The sequence below is a fragment of the Lynx rufus genome, unplaced genomic scaffold (genome assembly GCF_022079265.1).
Source record: "Lynx rufus isolate CCGP_SWC_20201006 ecotype Redwood Valley unplaced genomic scaffold, mLynRuf1.p SCAF_12, whole genome shotgun sequence".
In the NCBI taxonomy this organism is placed as follows: domain Eukaryota; kingdom Metazoa; phylum Chordata; class Mammalia; order Carnivora; family Felidae; genus Lynx; species Lynx rufus.
Genome location: NW_025814826.1, coordinates 66236647 through 66254941, shown reverse-complemented (window position 1 = coordinate 66254941; position 18295 = coordinate 66236647). Strand labels below are relative to the sequence as shown.

The 18295-nt window shown below is 52.5% G+C and overlaps 1 protein-coding gene across 5 annotated transcripts in view; it reads left to right on the top strand.

Annotated features, from left to right (window-relative positions):
* The window catches only part of SLC45A4 (solute carrier family 45 member 4), an 81009-nt gene that overhangs the window by 34165 nt on the left and 28549 nt on the right, over positions 1–18295 (top strand). For 3 of the 5 annotated variants that reach the window (XM_047074256.1, XM_047074254.1, XM_047074253.1), the window contains exon 2: positions 7608–8277. In XM_047074256.1, coding sequence (XP_046930212.1) covers positions 8040–8277 — 238 coding nt within the window. In that variant the 5' untranslated portion in view covers positions 7608–8039. Of the gene's footprint in view, positions 1–1893; positions 3708–3817; positions 3929–7607; positions 8278–18295 lie in introns of those variants that run through there. The other 2 variants (XR_006961154.1, XM_047074252.1) reach the window with 2 other exon arrangements.

Sequence of the window (18295 nt, the reverse complement as noted above, 5' to 3'; positions counted from 1 at the left end):
CGTGATTGCTGGATCAGCTGGGAAGAGCTCGTTCGGTTTGTGAGAACCCCCCGAACTGTTTCCCAAGGTGACCGCGCCGTTCTGCGTCCCCAGGAGCCGTGAGTGCGCGCCCCTGTTGCTCGGCGTCCCCGACAGGTGCTGTCCGTGCGCATGCTCCGGCCACGCCCAGAGGTGTGTGCTGGGATCTCGTATTTTACAGTTTTCTGACGCTGCGTGACGTGGAGCTTCTTTCCGTGTGGTTACTTGCCATCCATGCGTTTTTAGTGAGCTGTCTCTGGGTGTTTTGCCCTTTCTTAAATCAAATTGTTCGTTTTCTTGTTGAGTTTGTTGTGTATTTTGGAGATGTGTCTTTTGCAAATATTTTCTCTCAATCTGTGGCTTGTCTTGTTACAACATTGATTTTATGTTGGAAATCAATGGGATTTCTTAAATGCTTTTCAGGAAATAACCTTATAAACAGATTTGCCAGAATGCTTCTTTCTTATCAAGGATACTTTAGACTTGCTTGATTAAATTTTATGTCTTTTTATACTCTTGGTCTAAAATCTGATCATCGAGAGAGAGAGAGAGGGAGAAAGCGCGAGAGGGCGAGAGCCAGCACACACACTCGAGCAGGGGAGGGGGAAGAGTGAGGGGAGAGAATCTTAAGCAGGCTCCACGCAGGGCTCGATCCCATGACTGTGTGATCGTGACCTGAACCAAAATTAAGAGTCTGACGCTTTTAACGACCGAGCCACCCAGGCACCCCGAAGTAGACCTTATCATCTACTGCTGTCTGCTTGGTTTCCCTGGCTCTTATGTTGTCTGTAGGTTGGTATTCTTTGCCATGGTCATCTGGTGAGAGAGGGAGGCAGGCTGATGGTAACGGAGAGGACCGTAGTAGTAAATATTTTACAGGGTCATTGGAGGTTAACAGTTGATGACGTTTTAGAAAAATGTTAGCAGTTCAGTGGATTTTCTGAGGGTAGGGATGCCTGTTTTTAACTGGTGGGTGTACAAAACAGACAGCTGTGGCCGCAAACGGGCCGCCGTGACGCATTCGCTGCCCACCTCCAGGGCCCGGAGTGCTGCCGGCGCGCATGCGTGCCCGTGCGCGTGCGGGGGCGGCGTGGAAGGGGCGGGACGTGTTTGAGGTGCGTTGCAAGCGTGCCCCGATTCCCGCGAGCGTTATCCCGGAGCTGTGGCTCCGCGGATTTTGTAGTCGCACGGCTTTCGAATGTGCGTGGGATCTCCAAGTTGAACCCAAGCTCCTGGTGCCTGTCAGAAATCACGCTGCAGCTAACTTTTGATGGCATTCAGTTAACAGCGGCTTTCCACATCGCGAATGGTAGGAAGTCACGTGTTCTGGCATCGGTTACTCTTAAATTAGAAACAGGACAATAGAGGAAGTTGTTGATTGGAACAATTGTAGTTTCACTAAGTGCATCTGCAGATCATAACCAAACTGTTGTCCCCGAGCGCGCTGACGGTCCCTGGGCTCCAGAGTTTCTCTGCTCGGGGAAGCCCGTCTGAGAGGTGTTGCTGCTCTTCTGAATAGAAGACTCTGGAGTCGGAGGTCACAACCTGTCCACGTTCTTCGGCTCCGCGGCAGGGTCTTAGGCATGTGCGGTTTCCCGTGCTCTGGGGTCTTAAGCTGCTTCAGTGCAGTGGCAGGGTTTCGCCTGGGCATGTTACATTAGGTACTTCAGAAGGGAACATAACATGCTAATGGTTTTAGTCATTTTGGTTAATGCCCCAGCATTTATGTAAAACAGCGTCCTTAGAGAAAACAGTTTGCGAGCTAGAAGAGTACTTCCCGTGCCTCACTTTGTGGGCAGTTAACCTGGCTTTCGGTACCCGATCGCCCCCCTCGGTGCCATGACTCCCCCGGCACCCAGGCCCCAGGTCGGGGCAGGGCAGCCACATGGCCCAGCCCTGCGGTGCTCCAGCTCCTTCCTTTGCTTCTCAAAGGTTCTTTCCATTCCTTTTCCCGTGGAGCCTCCACGGAAAGGGCCCTAGACAGTGAGGGGAGACCGTTTCAGACTCTTCTGCAGACTTTTTATGCCCAGGAAAGGTGCAGCCATCTGCCACCTGGCCCCTTGTGCCTCACTCCTGAACAAGTGCTGTGATTTAGTTCAGTTCAGACCGGCAGGGACCCCGAATTCCTGTCTGAGGAGCCGATGATCGGGCTCCACACAGCGCGTACCCGAGCTTTGGAACATCACCCTCTGTTCCACCAAGTTGGGGACTGCACGTAGTGGTTTGGTTAGTTTGGTAATGGTCAGTACGTTTGTCAACCTGGTGATGGCCTTTTTGTCCATTCTCACTCAGACACTAAAGAATTAGATTATCAAATTAAAATGTAAAAGTCAGTAGCCTTAATTACACAGGAAGGGGGACACGGGGGCGTTGCAGAGTATTGGAAATGTCCTGTGTCTTGACATAAATTTGTCAAAATGTAATGAACATGGTACATCTTCCTGCCTGTAAGTTGTACCTGAGCAAATGAATAAACATCACTTACTGGCCGTCTCGTAGGCAAACTAACTGATTGGGAAATATAAGGGAAGAGAAAATCCCATTTACATTGGCCACAAAAAAGATAAAGATTGTTAGGAAGAGGCTTACCTAGAAATGTGGAAAACTCGTGGAAGGAGTATTTCGAAATTCTTGCAAGAGGTACGGAGGTGGTCTCAGACAAATAGAGCGAGAGCCCTCCTTCTCCGGCACGGCAATGTAGCAACCTACAATGGCCGTTCTCTCGGGGCTGATCTATAAGATTAATGGAATCACATGAGAGTACCAACAAAAAATACTGTTTTTCCTGAGCTAGTCAAGCTTTTGAAGTTCGTGTACTTAAAACAAACATGGCAGAATAAATAGGAACATGTGGGGAGATAGCAGTGTTATTGGACATGGGCAGACAGGCATGCTAGTTGAACAGAATAGAAAACAGGGAAACAGACCCAAGTACCGATGGAAATTTGATGTATGATAAAGAGGAATCTCAACGTTGGGGGTGGCCTTCCAAATACATCCCATTGCGATGATCAGATGATCGTTGGGAAAAGAAAACGGTAGATCCTTACCTCACACCATACACAGGAATATGAATCCGAGATCTAAAACGTTCCCACTAGATTTTCACTGGGAACTAATGGCCAAATTGAGCATCCTACAGCCTGTATGCGTAGCCTCAGAGTCTTTACGGAATGTGCTAGGTGTTCTCAAACCTATCCGATTAGGCCACTACATCTCCCATGTACTATGGACCCTTCAGCTGTGGCTCTTTAACAGAAATAACTTGCATTGGCTCTTCTGTCTTTAACTGGCTCTCCCCTCACAGGCTGGGTTGCCACGGTCTCTGATTTAGTTCTTCACGTAGCTAATGCTCGTATTGCTAAGTGCATGATGCTGAAATTTTATTTTTAAATTATTTTGTGTCATCCCCTAAAATGCTTATAAAATCCCCAGGGCTTGCAGGAGTGTTTGGCAACAGTTGGCTTCGCCAAGTGCTGTCTTGCTGATTAGCAGTTGGGCATTATCTTCAAGGTGTCGGACTGTAAGCCAGGTTAGTCAAACCTTGAGGAACCCGAGCGTCCACTGACGTGAGTGGATTTTGTTAGTTCGGCCTCATTTAAACTTACTGGTTGGAAAGCAGCTTTGACTCTGGGAATTTGTGCTAACTTGTGAAGGCATTCCCACCGCGGCTTGAGGATGCTAACGTGGTGAGTCCATAGAGCCGTGAGACGCGGTTGGAGTTTTGTATTTACTAACTGCTGCTTAAAGTCAAACTAACCGAAGATGCTAACGATATTTGTCATTTTCATCAATATAGATGACAGTGAAGTTGCCTGTGTAAAATCTATTCTTGCCACTTGCCACTGCGTTTGCACGGCTTGAGGAAGGGAAGCCAGCTGTGTTAATGCCTAGACTCCTTGAATGACAGGTAAACCCCACACCACGCTCATGCCATTTCACGCGGGCTTCCCTGAGGCCTGACCCTGGTAGCCGGCCGCCCCGACCAACTGGGCGCGATGCTCTCCGAGAGCTGGTGCGGGTGGGGGTGGCTTTCCAGTGTATACGGCCCCTAGTGCGTACTGGTCAGCTGGTGGGCTGGCTCTCATTCATTCGTTCATTTATTCATTCGGTCTCTCTGTAACCTCACCGGGCTCCTGCCGTGTGGCCAGGCACAGCGGGGGGTGTGGGGACATGGGTGGTGGCATCTTCTGTGGGAGTTTCTCTGTTTCCCCGGGGCGAGGGTGGCTGTGAGAGCTCCTCTCACGAGGGGGTGGGGCCAGTCTTCCGGGGGAGGGCCGAGCTGGAGAAGGGTCCCCAGAGACGCTCTCTGAACATATGGGGGGGGGGGGGCGGGGCCCGCCGAGGCCCGCCGAGGCCAGGTGGGGCTTTCTTTAGAGCTCCCCAGAGAATCGTGTACTCTCGAGGGGAAATAGCTGGAACCCTTCTCCCTGTCCCAGACCGGATCCCAGAGGCCACCTCCTGCTATGGGAGAGTGTGGCTGGAGCCCGCCTGTGCTGGAGTCCCGTCTGCTTTGAGCAGCAACTGATTGGGTCCATAAAGGGGCAGGATGTGGACCTTGCCACATCTGGTCCTGTTGATTGCTTCAAAATGTAATAACATAAAGTGTCACGTTTCAGCATTTCTGGAGACTTCTCCCTGTTTAATCATAACCTTAGAACAGTGTTTCTCAGCTTTGACAGAGTTGACGTTTTGGGCTGGATCCTTGTCTGCTGTGGGGCCGTGCTGAGCAGTGTCTCTGGCCCCTACTCAAGTTGTGGTAACCAGCAGTCTGTCCAGACACTGCCTGGTGTCCTCAGCGGCACACGGCTGCCCCCGGTTGAGAACCACTGCCTTCAAACAGCTCAAGTCTGTTCCATATGGAGCGTGGCTTCCAGCTGTTGCGGAGACGGCCCCAGCAGAAACTGCCTTATCTCAGACTGGGTGTCGGGACGGCCCCAGCCGTGGGTAGAGGGCACTGGGACGGAGCTAAAGGGTCTCGTGTTTGTAATGAAATCACTAGGATTCATAGAAAACCGATGACTCATTTCTGCCCCAAAAACCCCGGACAGTTTGGGCTTTTACAAAAGCCCAGAGTATGTCTGGACATACTTTGTTCGCATAAAAATCATCTGTCTTATTTGGTGGATGGAATAAGGCATTTAAAATCATTGACCCTATTTTGGCATAAGAATCACAGGTTGACAAAAGGGTTTCTTTCCTTTCGTTTTCTTAGGCTGGGAATCGCTCCACAGGTGGGGATAGAGAGTAAGAACAGCAGGTGTTGGTAATTGGGTGTTTTTGTGTTTTTTTTTTAACGTTTATTTATTGTTGAGGGGGGTGGGGAGAGAGAGAGAGACAGACAGACAGACTGTGAGTGGGGAAGGGGCCGAGAGAGGGGGAGACACAGAATCTGAAGCAGGCTCCAGGCTCCGAACTGTCGGCACAGAGCCCGACACGGGGCTTGAACTCATGAACTGCAAGATCATGACCTGAGCCGAAGTCAGATGCTTGACTGAGCCACCCAGACACCCCTTGGTTTGGTAATTGTTAATGTTGGGTGATTTTTTGTTTTCAATATCATTTTGTTTACTTTTTGTGTTAGAAGTGCTTTCATAGGGGCGGCTGGGTGGCTCAGTTGGTTAAGCAGCTGACTCTTGATTTCGGCTCAGGTCAGGATCTGAAGGTTTGTGAGTTCGAGCCCCAGGTTGGTCTCTGTGCTCACAGCAAAGAACCTACTTTGAATCCTCTGTCTCTCTCTGTCTCTCTCTCTCTCTCTCCCTCCCTCTCCCATGTGCACTCTTTCTCTCAAAAATAAATAAGTGTTATAAAAATTGAAAAGAAGTGGTTTCATAGTATGTTTTCTAAAAAGGTAGAGGTTAGAAACCGTGGGCTTTTTTTTTTTTTTTTAAATTTAGAAACCGTGGTTTTAATGCAGATATTATATGGTAGGGGACACTTAGAAAATTTGTGAGGAGTCTCGAGCTCGGGGATCCTCAGTGTGAAGCATAGTGGCGTTCAGGGGCCGTGAGGGGCACACGTGCAGTCAGGACACACGGACACGCAATGGACGTGCGATCCGCAAGGATGTTGCTGCACGAAGGGGGCCGGGAGGCAGCCCCACAGTGGTGAAGTGGCAGGGAAGAACTTGACCTTGAGGGAGGGCAGCCCGGCCTTGCCCAAGGTTGGGGACCTGCCATTGCCCTGGGGCTCTCTGAGGGGGCACTAAGTGAAAGTGGCCCTTAGTTTCTCATTCCTTCTCGGGGGAAGGGAGAAGGCACTAATTAAGATCATCTTTGGCTATGTGAATAGTAACTAGAAACATTTTTATTTAAACCTTTTGTTGAAAATCTCTGGTAGGATATCAACTCACAGACCTACCTTAATATAAAAAAGATGTGAACACCATTTGTGTGATTTTGGGGTCCCCTCTCTTTTAAAACTTTTTTAGAGAGTGAGCACACACGAGTGTGTAAGCAGGGGGAGGAGCAGGGGTGAGTGGGGGAGGGAGGGAGGGAGGGAGGGAGGGAGAGAGAGAGAGAGAGAGAGAGAATGAATATCTCAAACAGGCACCACGCCCAGTGTGGAGTCTGACATGGGGCTTGATCCCACAGCCCCAGTATCATGACCTGAGCTGAAATCAAGAGTCGAACGCTCAAGCAACTGAGCCACCCAGGCGCCCCCACAGGGTCCCCTTTTTTAATTCATTTCAGATTGAACAGAACCCCAGTTCCTGGAGGCCGGACTCCAGCAGAGTGCATGGGCAGAACTGCGTCCTTAGTCTTGCCTTGCGTTTTCCTAAAACCTTTCTAAGGGGAAATTTCGAGTTAAATGCGAGGCAGTCGATGCTTTATTGTGGTCTGCTCCTCTGGGGAGAGAATGCATCACAAAGCTGGGTTGTAGGGACCAGGGCAGGGTAAGTGCAGGATGGGGTCGGGAGTCCCACACCCCTAGGAAGGTGTGTGGGTCGGGAGTCTGTGAGCCCCCACGTGTGATATTCAGACTTCGGGATGCATGTACTTTTTTCCTGGAGAGGGGCTGTAACTTTGATTTGGTCATCAGAAAGTTTCATGACCCGAAAAGGTTAAAGACCACCGCTGTAGATGGCCCACACAGCAAGAACTCAGCTGCCTTTGGGTGGACTTTGAATGTCCCCGCTTTAGGTGGCAAAACCCCCCGTTCTTGCCGTACCTACCCTCCCGCTTTCCACCTCCTGGCCGACATCTCCGCTCCTTTTCCAGCCTCCCTGCCTCCCCCGCCCCTCCACCCCCACTGCCGGCCAGTCTGCTGATGGTTATTGCTGGCCCGGGAGCGGAAGTTGAGCTGCCTTCCTCTGTCTGCTCGTTTTTTTCTGCCCTGGCTTCCCTCTGTTGTCCTGTCTTCATCCTGCCCCAGGATTAGATCCATAGAAGATGTTTCTCTGGGAGCTGGGGTCTGTTTTCTCTGCAGCTGACCCAGAGTAAGCACCAGAGACCTGCGGCGGTCTGAGGTCGGGGTCTCCCAGGTGGCCGAGGACCAGTCCGTGGAGCGCCTGGCCAGCCAGGGGTGGGAGGCCACGTGGCGGCCGCCCCCGACTGACTCTCTGGTGGGGTTGTTTTCCTCTTTTGCAGATCAACCAGTCACTCGATGGGGAGCAACGGCGGACCACCTTTTTGTGTCACCTTCCCACTTCTCTGTAGCAAGAAAAATCACTTCAGCACCTCTTCAATAATAATGATGAAACTGGTATTAACTGAATGGCAATTATGGATTTTTAACTCTAATTCACAGTAAACCAGCAAGCCATATGTTTAAAATCCAACCAAAAATCATTCTGTTCTGCTGCGTGTCTCACCCGATTGTGAGAAGTGGAGAGATCTCTGTTTGTACAAAGAGGGATATAAGCATCACTTGCCGGAGGAACACACCTGAAGCAGAAGGAGAAGGTGTCCTAATTTATCCTTAAAGATATATGATAGCATTATTTATATAGATAGAGGAAATATATATATATTAACAAATATATATATATACACACATATATATATATATTTTTGGTGGTAATGAAAATGGCTCCGCAAAATGCCGACTCAGAATCTATGCAAGTTCAAGACTTACCTGTGCCCCTGCCAGACCTGCAGAAGCCCGGAGGTGCGGACACCCACTACGAGACCATCAGCGAGGGGTCCATAGACCGGATCCCTGTGCGCCTGTGGGTGATGCACGGGGCCGTGATGTTCGGCAGGGAGTTCTGTTACGCCATGGAGACGGCACTGGTCACTCCCATCCTGTTGCAGATTGGTAAGTGCCGTCCGTGCCTCGCCTGGTCCTTCGCGCTGAGTGTCGGCGGTTCGAACGCAGGAGCGGACGTCGGCACCCGGAGCTCGCCCCGCGGGCTGGAAAGTGTCGAGAGCCCCGGGAAGCGGCCTCCCGCGCTACGCTTTCCTCAACCCACTCTGGCCGTTGTTTTCCTCCCGGTTTAAACTGCGGCTGGGAAGGGGGTGGTCCTTGGATGCTGAAGTGGACGTACCTGTTGGCAAAGAGGTGGTTGGGCGCTCGAGTGCGTGCAGTCAGCTTCGATACGTGGTAATCTGAGCGAGCCCGTCTCCCTGACGTACCTCCTGCCACGCCCCCGCCTCCCGGACACGGTCGCCAGCCGTGTGTGTCCTCCGGGGCGAGCGGGGAGCATCTGCCTCTCGCTTGGCTTCCTTCCCGAGAAAGGGGCTCTTGTTGCAGGCCGACAAGGCAAGTGCTTGGAACGAGAGTAACGCGAGAATAACCCCAAATAACATGCTTTTCCGTTGCCATCTTGTTGTGGACTACTTAACTCTGAGTTTCGTGTGGACTTCAGTGGTTGGGTGATGGGCATTTCCAGAAATCCTGGAGTTCGCAGAGTTCCACTCCGCTATGAGGCCTAGTATGAGGAAACAGCCCTGGTGTTCCTTGCAGATTACCGCTGGGGTGCCTTAGGCCCTTAGAGTTTTGTCAGTGTTTGGTTTTCCCTGCTGTCTAAGGAAGAGTTCCGGGTGAGGGGTCACGCTGTTTAAAACCCTTGGTTCCTTCCGGGATTCCACGTACGCATAGTGTCTGCTCATTTTGGTTGTTGTAGGGATGTTTCTCTCTCCAAACATAATGTTTCTTGTTGGGTGAGCGCTGACCAGGCCCCGCTCCGCGGATCACTTATTCAGGGGCCTGAGTCCAAAGGTGATGGCGCTTCCTCCCGTTCTGATGGCACCATTGGGGGGGAACAGACCTCCTCCCCCATCACAGCGGCGACACTGCCACCGGTGGTGGTTCCCGTCCGCGCCCCTGCGTCCTGGCACGCGCCTCGCATGTTAACTTATTCTCTCAGTAATGAGGTTACCATCCTTCAACACCTTTTTCTCTCTGTAACCCCGGGCTTTCTCCTTCGTCTTTAACAATGTCCTGATAAGGCTTCAGACAGGGCTAAGAGCTTTCCGAGCGTGTGGGGGACGATAGAGCGTGAGTGGACAGTAGAGCGTTCGTCACTCTTGATCTCCTGTCCCTGCATTTGTGCTCTTCATGTTCCTTGGGGGCCCACCGCACGCTGGGACCCCGAGGGTGGGCGGGACCCTGAGGGTGCACGGGACACCGCGTCTGTTCTCGTGCTGCCCACCTCTGGTGGTGGTGGTGGTGGTGGAGGTGGGGAAGTGGCCAGAAAGTTGACAGGGCTGTGAGCAGGAGGGAGCAGGGTGACTGCGGACCCTCACGGGGGGTGCCCAGCTCGCAGGGGCTGGCACGGAAGGCCCGTCAGTGCCGGGGTGGGGGGGATCTGGGTGGACCGTGTGGACAGCAAGCAGAGGGCACTTGGAAGGGAGGGGTCTTGGCAGGTTTAAGATACCGGAAGACTGGCTTTGTGGCCAGATCTCGGGGGAGTCCAGTGGCCATTAATTTTACCAGACGTTTATTTTGTCCCTTCGTATGCGAGGACTTGGGTTTGGCCCACAGTTGAGGTCATCTCTAGGTGGGTTGGTTGCAAGCAGAAATCGAGTGTCCTCACACTCCGTTTCCAGACGGCCTCTAGACCATCGGAAGCTCTGGGTACTGAGAACTAAGTTGTTCTGTGAGTACAGATTTGGCGGTTGTTATTCCCAGTTTCTTCGTGGTAGGTTGTGTCCTACGGCTTTGAACCCCGGCACTGACTTCTCCGTGGAATGTTCACTTGACAGGCTGTGGCTCTCCCATTTCTGTACAGCTTAGCACATTTCATCGTTTGGGTTTGAGTGTTTAATGTGCTGTGGGAGACCTGCATCAGTTTTGGATAATCTGGGGGTAATAAACACACTTCTTGCTGTTTACATCATACGTCTTCTGTGCATTAACGGCAGCTTTTGAAAGTTGTAGGTGTGTCTGCTGAGTGCAAACCTCTGGAGATGATGACTGTCCAGGGTAGGGGAGAGTGAGAGGGGCCTGTGCTGACCCCGAGCACGCCCCGGGACTCGTTCGGGAGGAGAGCGTGGCTGGGGGATGCAGGGGATCTTCACAGGTGGAAGGAATGGTTCTTCGTGAGTTGTTCTTAGCTGGGCTTACACGGAGTCCAGAAACGAGGCCCGACTGACTTCTCAGGGTTGGGCTTTCCACTGAGGGGCAACATAGTGATCACAGTTTTCTCTGATTCGAGTCTGAGTTTCTTAAAAAGTTGTCTGCCATGCGCAGAGGTACGGTGTTTATTATTGGATTTTATGTAATGACAGCTATCGAAGCCGATATCAAAACAGTCGCGTTCTTCCACTCTAAGTGGATGATTTAACCCACCTGATCCACGTTTGCGGTTGTGGAACTACCTGTGAAGACCAGGTGTGTTTTCATCACCCCGAAGGGCCCCCCCGGCGGCCCTTACATCCACCCACTCCCAGCACTCCCAGCCACCACCAGTCTGCCGCTGGCACAGGTTAGCTCTCTTTGGAGTCCCGTCTACATGGGATCAGGGTATGTAGCCTGGTGCCTGTCGGGTAGCATAATGCTCCTGTGATTGATTCGTGAGGCTTCCTGCAGGAATGCGGGCTCCGTCCTCGGGGTGGACACACCCGCTTTTGTCTATCCACTCATCGCCGATGCACATTTTTGGGTTGTTTCCATTTGGAGACGGTCGTAACTAAAGCTGCTCTGAGCATTCGCCTGCAGGTCTTTGTGTGGACGCACGGTTCATTTCTCCTGAGCAGGCCTGGGCACGGGGCCCTCGGGTCATGTGGCCGGGCAGGTTTGCTTTTATAGGAAAAGACCATTCCCCACCTGTTTCTTCACCTCCCTGACAGCATTTGCATTTCCCAAATGAATACTGATATTAAGTGCCTTATTGGGTATTCATGAAATCATTTTTTTAAAATGGTTTTAAACTAGTTTTTGAGAGAGAGACAGAACACAAGTGGGGGAGGGCAGAGAGAGAGGGAGACACAGAATCCGAAGCAGGCTCCAGGCTCCGAGCTGTCAGCACAGGGCCCGATGCGGGGCTCGAACTCACGGACCGGGGGATCAGGACCCTGGCCGGAGTCAGATGCCCAACTGGCTGAGCCACCCAGGTGCCCCTGCTGAGTATTCATTTATCCTCTTAGGTGAATGGTGTGTTCAGACTCTTTCTGATATTTTAGTTGGGGTTTTTGTTTCATTGTGTTACAAGAGTTCTTTATGCATTATTGATAAAAATCCTTTGTCAGGCAGGTGTTTGCAAATGTTTTCCCCCAGTCTGTGGTTTCCCTTTCATCGTCCTAATGGTATCTTAAAAGCAAAAGTTTTTAATTTAGATGAAGTTTGGTATATCAATTATTTGTATTTTATTTTTTTTTGTTTTAACTAAGAAATCTGTGCCTGACCCAAGGGCATGCTGATTTTCTCTTACGTTTTCTTCTGGATGTTTTGCTTTGTAGTTTCAGCTCTCACAGTTAGGTCACTCGGCCATTTTGAGTTAATTTTTGTGTATGGTAGGAGTTGACGGGCCCCCCTTCACTTTGGTAAATGGAAATCCAGCTCTTCCAGCACCATTTGTGAAAAAGACTGTCCTTTCCCGTTGAATTCCATGGCACCTTCGTTGACAACTAACTGCTTACATATGTGTGAGTCTGTTTCTAGACTCTTCATCCTGGGCCGATGGTCTGTTTGTCTTTCCTCAATACCATAGTGCCTTAATTACCGTGGCTTTATAGTACATCTTGAAATTGGGTGATATAGATTCTCTGACTTTATTTACCCTTTATTCTTATTTATTTATTTAAAATGCTTATTATATTTGAGAAAGAGAGAGCGTGCAACTGGGGGAAGGGCAGAGAGAGGAGGAGACAGGTTCCCAAGCAGGCTCTGTGCTGACAGCTGAGAGCCCACAGTGCCGGGCTGAGACTCAAGAACCGTGAGATCATGATGTGAGCTAAAGTTGGATGCTTACTGGACTGAGCCACCCAGGTGCTCCGAGAGAGAGAATCTTAACCAGGCTCCACATTCAGCGCAGAGCCCAGTTCAGGGCTTGATCCCATGACCTGGGGATCCTGACCTGCGCTGAAATCAAGAGTCCATGCCCAACCAACTGAGCCACCCAGGCACCCCTTAATTTTCATTTGTAATTGTAAATCACTACATACAGAAATATAAAAACTTTTTTTTTAAAGTATGTTCCATGCCCAATGTGGGGCTTGAACTCACAACCCTGAGATCAAGAGTCTGATGCTGTACCAATTGGGCCACCCAGCTACCCCCTCCCCCCCCCCAAATTTTTATATTGGGTTTGTATCCTTAGTAAACTCACTTATTAGTTGGAGTAGCTTTTAATGTCTGCAAGGTCTGTAGTGATGTTCCTTTTTGCTTGATAATGACAATTTGTATCTTCTCTTTATTTGGTCACGTTGGCTACGGATGGATCAATGTTATCTTTTCAGAAACTCAGCTTTTTATTTCATTGATTTCTCTATTGTTTGTCCATTTCCTATTTTATTAATTTATGTTCTTCATTTTTTCTTCTGCATACTTTGGTTTTAATTTACTCTCTTTCTGGTTTCTTAAGGTCAAGCTTAACACATTGTTTTTTAAATTTCTCCTTCCCAGAGTGCCTAGGTGGCTCAGTCGGTTAAGCGTCCGACTTTGGCTCTGGTCACGAACTCGTGGTTTGTGAGTTTGAGCCCCGCATCGGGCTCTGTGCTGACAGCTCAGATCCTGGAGCCTGCTTCGGATTCTGTGTCTCCCTGTCTCTCTGTTCCTCCCCTGCTCGTGCTGTCTGTCTCTCTTAAAAATAAATAAAGAATTTTAAAAAATTAAAAAAAAATACATTTCTCATTCCCAATAAAATCATTTCTAATAAGTCGCTTGTTAGAAATGATCTTATTTATAATAAATAAATTTGCAGAGAGGGCTCAGGAGGAGTGTAAATGGGATCCCAAAGCCCCGGGGTACCTGCAATGGTCAGTAGACTCTGAGATGGCCCCCAGTGGCCCCCCCCCCCCCCATCAACCTGGTTTCCTTGGCCTGGTGTAATCTTCTCCTCTTGAGGTTTTTCTTTTAACCAATATGGCAACAATGAGTGGATGTCCCCTCTGTAACTAGATCACAGAAGAGTGTGGCTTCTGTCTGGTCAGAAGGCTGGTTCCTTTGCCCTTGTGGCTTGTCTACTTTGCTGAATCACTGTTCTCAGGAAGATTTATGTGGCCAGGAACTGAGGGAGTCTCTAGCTAACAGCCAGCGAGGACTAAAGGCTCTAGGTCCCAGAGCCTGCAAGAAACTGAATCCTTGCATAAGTCGAGCAGGTGAGCATAGCAGCCAATCTCCCCCTCCCACCCCTCCAAGCCCTGAGACAGCTGTGGCCGTGGGAGAGACCCTGAGCCAGACTACCCAGCCGAGCTGTGCCCGGGTTCCTGACCCACAGAAACTGAGATAGCAAATGTTCTCGGCCACTGTATGGCACGTGATTTGTTACGAGGCAATAGCTAACCAGGATGTGGGCTCTGTTAAGGTTTTTGACTACAGTGTTTCACCCCTTTCAGTTTAGAACATTTAGTGTGTGTGTGTGTGTGTGTGTGTGTGTGTGTGTGTGTATATTTTTTTTTTTTAAGATTTTATATTTAAGTAATCTTTACACCCAACGTGGGGCTCAAACTCACAACCTTGAGGTCAAGAGTCTCACACTCCACCTGCTGAGCCAGCCAGGCGCCCCTAGAACATTTAGTATTTTCCCCATTACCTCGAAAATACTCTTCATGTGAGACAGCGTGTAAGTGCTTTGGAAGAAATGTGCTTGTAGTGATAAATATCTTGACACAGAAGCTTACGTTCTAATTGGCGTTTTAAAATATCAGATGATGGCAAATCTTTCATAAGGTTGATTTCCCCAACTCTGAGGACTTCCCCTGGAAGATCACTGGAAACTGGAAACTATGAGAAGTAAGTGAGTTCATAAAACTTGGGAAGAAAGTGGTTTTCGTCCAGGAGCAGCTAATTGAGGGTGTGGTCGTTCCTCTTTGGCAGCTTTCTGAGGTTGTTAAGCTGGTGCCGTCTGTGTTGAGTGCGTCATCCTCTGTCCTTAAAATGCCAGAAGCGGTGGCCCAACTGAACACGAAACCCGGCGAGTGGCACAGGTGCAGCAGTGGCCCCCCGCAGAGAAGTGCCCGCTCGCGGCCTGTTGCCGTCCTGCGACTCGGTGGCTGTTGACCCAGCCCGCAGACGGAGCTCTTGTGCCCAGGAAGGGCCTTCCGCCCCTCCTCAACCTTGGGGTTGGTCCCCTGGCCTAAGGCTGGTTCCTGGGCCCCTTTGTCTCCTCTGCCCCTCCTCCCAGCTGGCCGCCCTGGGGCTGCGCTCTTCTCCGTAAAACACCAGCTTGGGTTAGATGAGGGTCCGGGCCTTGGGACCCAGCGTGCTCTGAGCTGTCTGTCTCGGGGTACCTTTGATGCCTGTAGAAGCTGAACTTGGCTGTGGAGAGGCCGGATGCTGTGGAATTCAGAGCCCCCCCCCTCCCCCCCACCCCGGGAAGGCGAGAGCTAAGGGGCTCAGGGAAGCTAGCTCTGGACCTGGGCTGTGGGAGTGTGACTGCTTAGCTGCTCTGTGCAAGGCTGTTTCTGGCTTTTCATTTGCATGATTTGCTCACGGGGCGCAGATTTCCTGACCCTCTGTGGTGGTGGGGTGGGGGGAGCCTTCCAGCCAGCTGCTGGCTGTCGGAGGAGCCTGTGCTGCGGTCTGCGTCTCTGTAGCCTTAAGTACCTCTGCGGGTCCCCGCACCGCCTTCTCTGAAACGGCCCGCGGAGCTGGTGTGGATGAAGCGCTTGGACTGGAGTCTGACTGTCTGAGGTGCTTAACCTCGTCCGCTCTCCCCGCCCTGAGCCCCTTGGGTGTCCAGCTCCGCCCGCCAGGTGACTCATGCCGGGCCACTCCCGCACGTGTCCTGCTCACTTGCAGGTGGCGGTGTAGATGTGACGAGGCACGGCCAGGCTCATTTATCTGGCCGCTTAGAGCTCACGCCTGCGGGGATGCCCAGCTGTCCGCAGACTCGCCGTGGGCACCCGGGACCCTTCCTCGCCTGTTCCCACAGGTCACCCGCCGTCGTGATCCCCCTCGGGGCAGGTTCACGCTTCCCCACGCCCGGCGCGGAGCCGCCCACTCTGCGTCTGCCGAAGGGAGGACTTGCCGAGGAGGAAGTTGCCCTGCCCCGCACGCCCGCCCGTCCGAGCCCGAGGCCCGGCCGCCCGGCTGTCTGGCGCGTGGGTGAAGCCTCCGGGCTCTCCGGGGAAGGGGCCTCGTGGAGCTAGGTGTTAGCGTCAGCGTGTGCCTGCCCCCGAATGGAGCCTCCCCGTGGCCCTGGGACACCCCGGGCGCACCTGCTTCAGTTGGGGGCCCCCCAGGATGGGGCAGGGACCAAGAGTCTCAGGTAGCCCAGCTGAGCTGCTGGCGGGGAGACGGGCGTCCTTCGGTCTCCCGGAGCGTCTGGCAAATGTTTCCGCATACTTGGCGTGCTGTTCTGTTGTCCTGACGGTGGGAGCCGCGGGCTTGGCCACAGCCCTGCCCGGTTTGTGACCACGGGGCCCTTCCCTTCTGTTTGCTGCGGCTGCTGAGCCGGGTGCCCCACGGAGCTGCTGCGTGTCGTCGTCGGGTGATGCCAGCTTCTCCCTCTGTGTGGGCCTTTCAACCCCTCCTGGCCTTCCTGCCCGGCACCGCGGGTCCGTGGTGTGGGGGACCTCGTGAACCACAGGGCTGGCGTCCCCAACACAGAGGGGAGACATGGTGGGGCGCCTGGAGGGCTCAGTCAGTCGAGCGTCTGACTCTCGATTTCGGCTCAGGTCACAATCTCATGGTTCCTGGGATCGAGCCTCGTACCGGGCTCTGTGCTGACAGCATGGAGCCTGCTTGGGATTCTCTCTGTCTCGCTCTGTCTCTGTCTCGCTCTTTCTCTCTCTCCCTCTGCCCCTCCCCAGCTCCTGTGCGTGCACGCTCTTTCTCAAAATAAACTTAAAAACAAACCAAAAAAAGACGACACAGTGCCCTCCACCCACTCCTCCCAGCAGAGAGGACAGATGTGGCAAAGGTGGCTGTGACTTGGTGCTCAGAGGATGTATCCTGTGCGCGGTGTCCCCGGGGGAATGACCGTGCCGATGCCCGTGATGATTCTTACCGTGGTCCCTGACGGCGCGAAGGTGGGAGGGTTTGTCCCTTCCCTGCTGGCTGTCCACCGCATGGAAGTCCGTGCCGGTGGCCACTGAGGACGAGCAGGCCTCTCTCCGGGAGGCGAGGAGAGCACTGCCGCGTGCTCTTGATCTGAGGCCGCAGAGATGGTTCGGAGCGAGCCGTGGAGTTCTTCCCATCTTCGGGGGGCCGTGCCCCGTCAGGGGGACACCGGAGCGTGCCTCCCCAGCCAGCGGTTGCCCCGATTGGCCCAGCAGCTCCACAGTGCCCTGCTTGCGAGGTGTCCGCGTCCTCAGTCCGGGCTCTCCCTGTCTTGGGCACCCGGGTGCGGCGCACCTGTTGCCGGAAGCCAGCCCTTCTGGTGTCTTTTAGGCCTGACGTAATTCTGTGGCATCCCGAAGAGTGGTGGCTTTTCCACAAAAGTACCTTCTGTTTTGTTGAAGTAATAAACTGTCATAGTTGAATGTGTCAGCGGGATCTGAACAGGTCCTCTGAAAGCCAGCCAGATGGGCTTGGCAGATGTTAGGGGCGCAGGGAGACACCTGACAAGGACTCATGTCCTCCCCTGGGAGGGGCTCCCGTCCCCTGGTCTGGGACCCAGGCAGCCCGGGTCTGCAGTGCATCTCCGCGTTTTGAAGTCCAGTAAGCGATGGCCATTGGGACCCATGTTTAAGGTGAAAGCGTCCTTCCTGGGTGTCTGTCGATATAAGCTCGGCCCCACGGGTGGTGCCGCGGCTTCCCAAATTCCCAGGGAAGCCGAGTGGGCGTGGCCGCATGGACCAGCGACCCAGTGACCTGTCACCTGGGGCACTTGCCACCACGCCCTGGAGCTCCAGCAGGTGACAAACCAAGTAAACTTTCATTCTTGCGAGAACTTCACGTTCTTTTATGGAACCGGCGTCTGTTCCCGGGTCCCGGTTCGGCGGAGGGCGATGGTCTGTCGGTCTGTTCTCGATGCTGGATTCCCCACCTTCCGCTGCGGCTTTGCCTTCCTGTGCTGAACGTCCCGTGTGGGAAGGCGGTGTCGAAATGTCCCAGCCGGTAGCCAGGCACGTTCGTGGTGTAGTGTGGAAGCCAGCTGGGCTGGCCGGTTGCAGTCCCAGGTTGGAGAAACTGGAAGGATTATAACTCCGGTATTTGTTTTGCTCCGTACATTCTGTTTGTCACGTGGGCTGGATCCCCTAGAAGAACGGGGCCTTCCAGGCGTCGTCCCACGCACCCTTCGCAGCCGCACAGCTTTGTTTTCCTCTCACAGTAAACGTGGGTCTTGCGGGTTTTATTTTGGGTTGGCGCGTTGTCTCCTGTGATCTCGGCTAAGTGCACGTGTGGTGACGAACGGACTTGGCGGGACTGCTCGGTTTCCATGACGATGGAGCCCATGTGTCCTCGTGTCATTCTGTGAAGGACGGGACCCTCGGCCTGCGCACTTGCTGCGGGGACCTGCTGGGGAGTCAGATGCCAAACTTTTTCCACAAGAGGTGAAGAAGTTTAATAAGTGCCAGTTTAAATCCAAACGCTCTAAACTGTGTGTGTGTGTGTGTGTGTGTGTGTGTGTGTGTGTGTGTGTGTGTGTGTGGCTGTGGCTCTCCAGGGACGTGCGCTCCTGAACACCAGGTAAATGGAAAGAGCACCACAGCACGTGAAAGTTCCGCCACAGGAAAGCTGCTGTCCCTGCTTACCTGGCTGGGTAAAACGTCAGGCCTCAAACAAC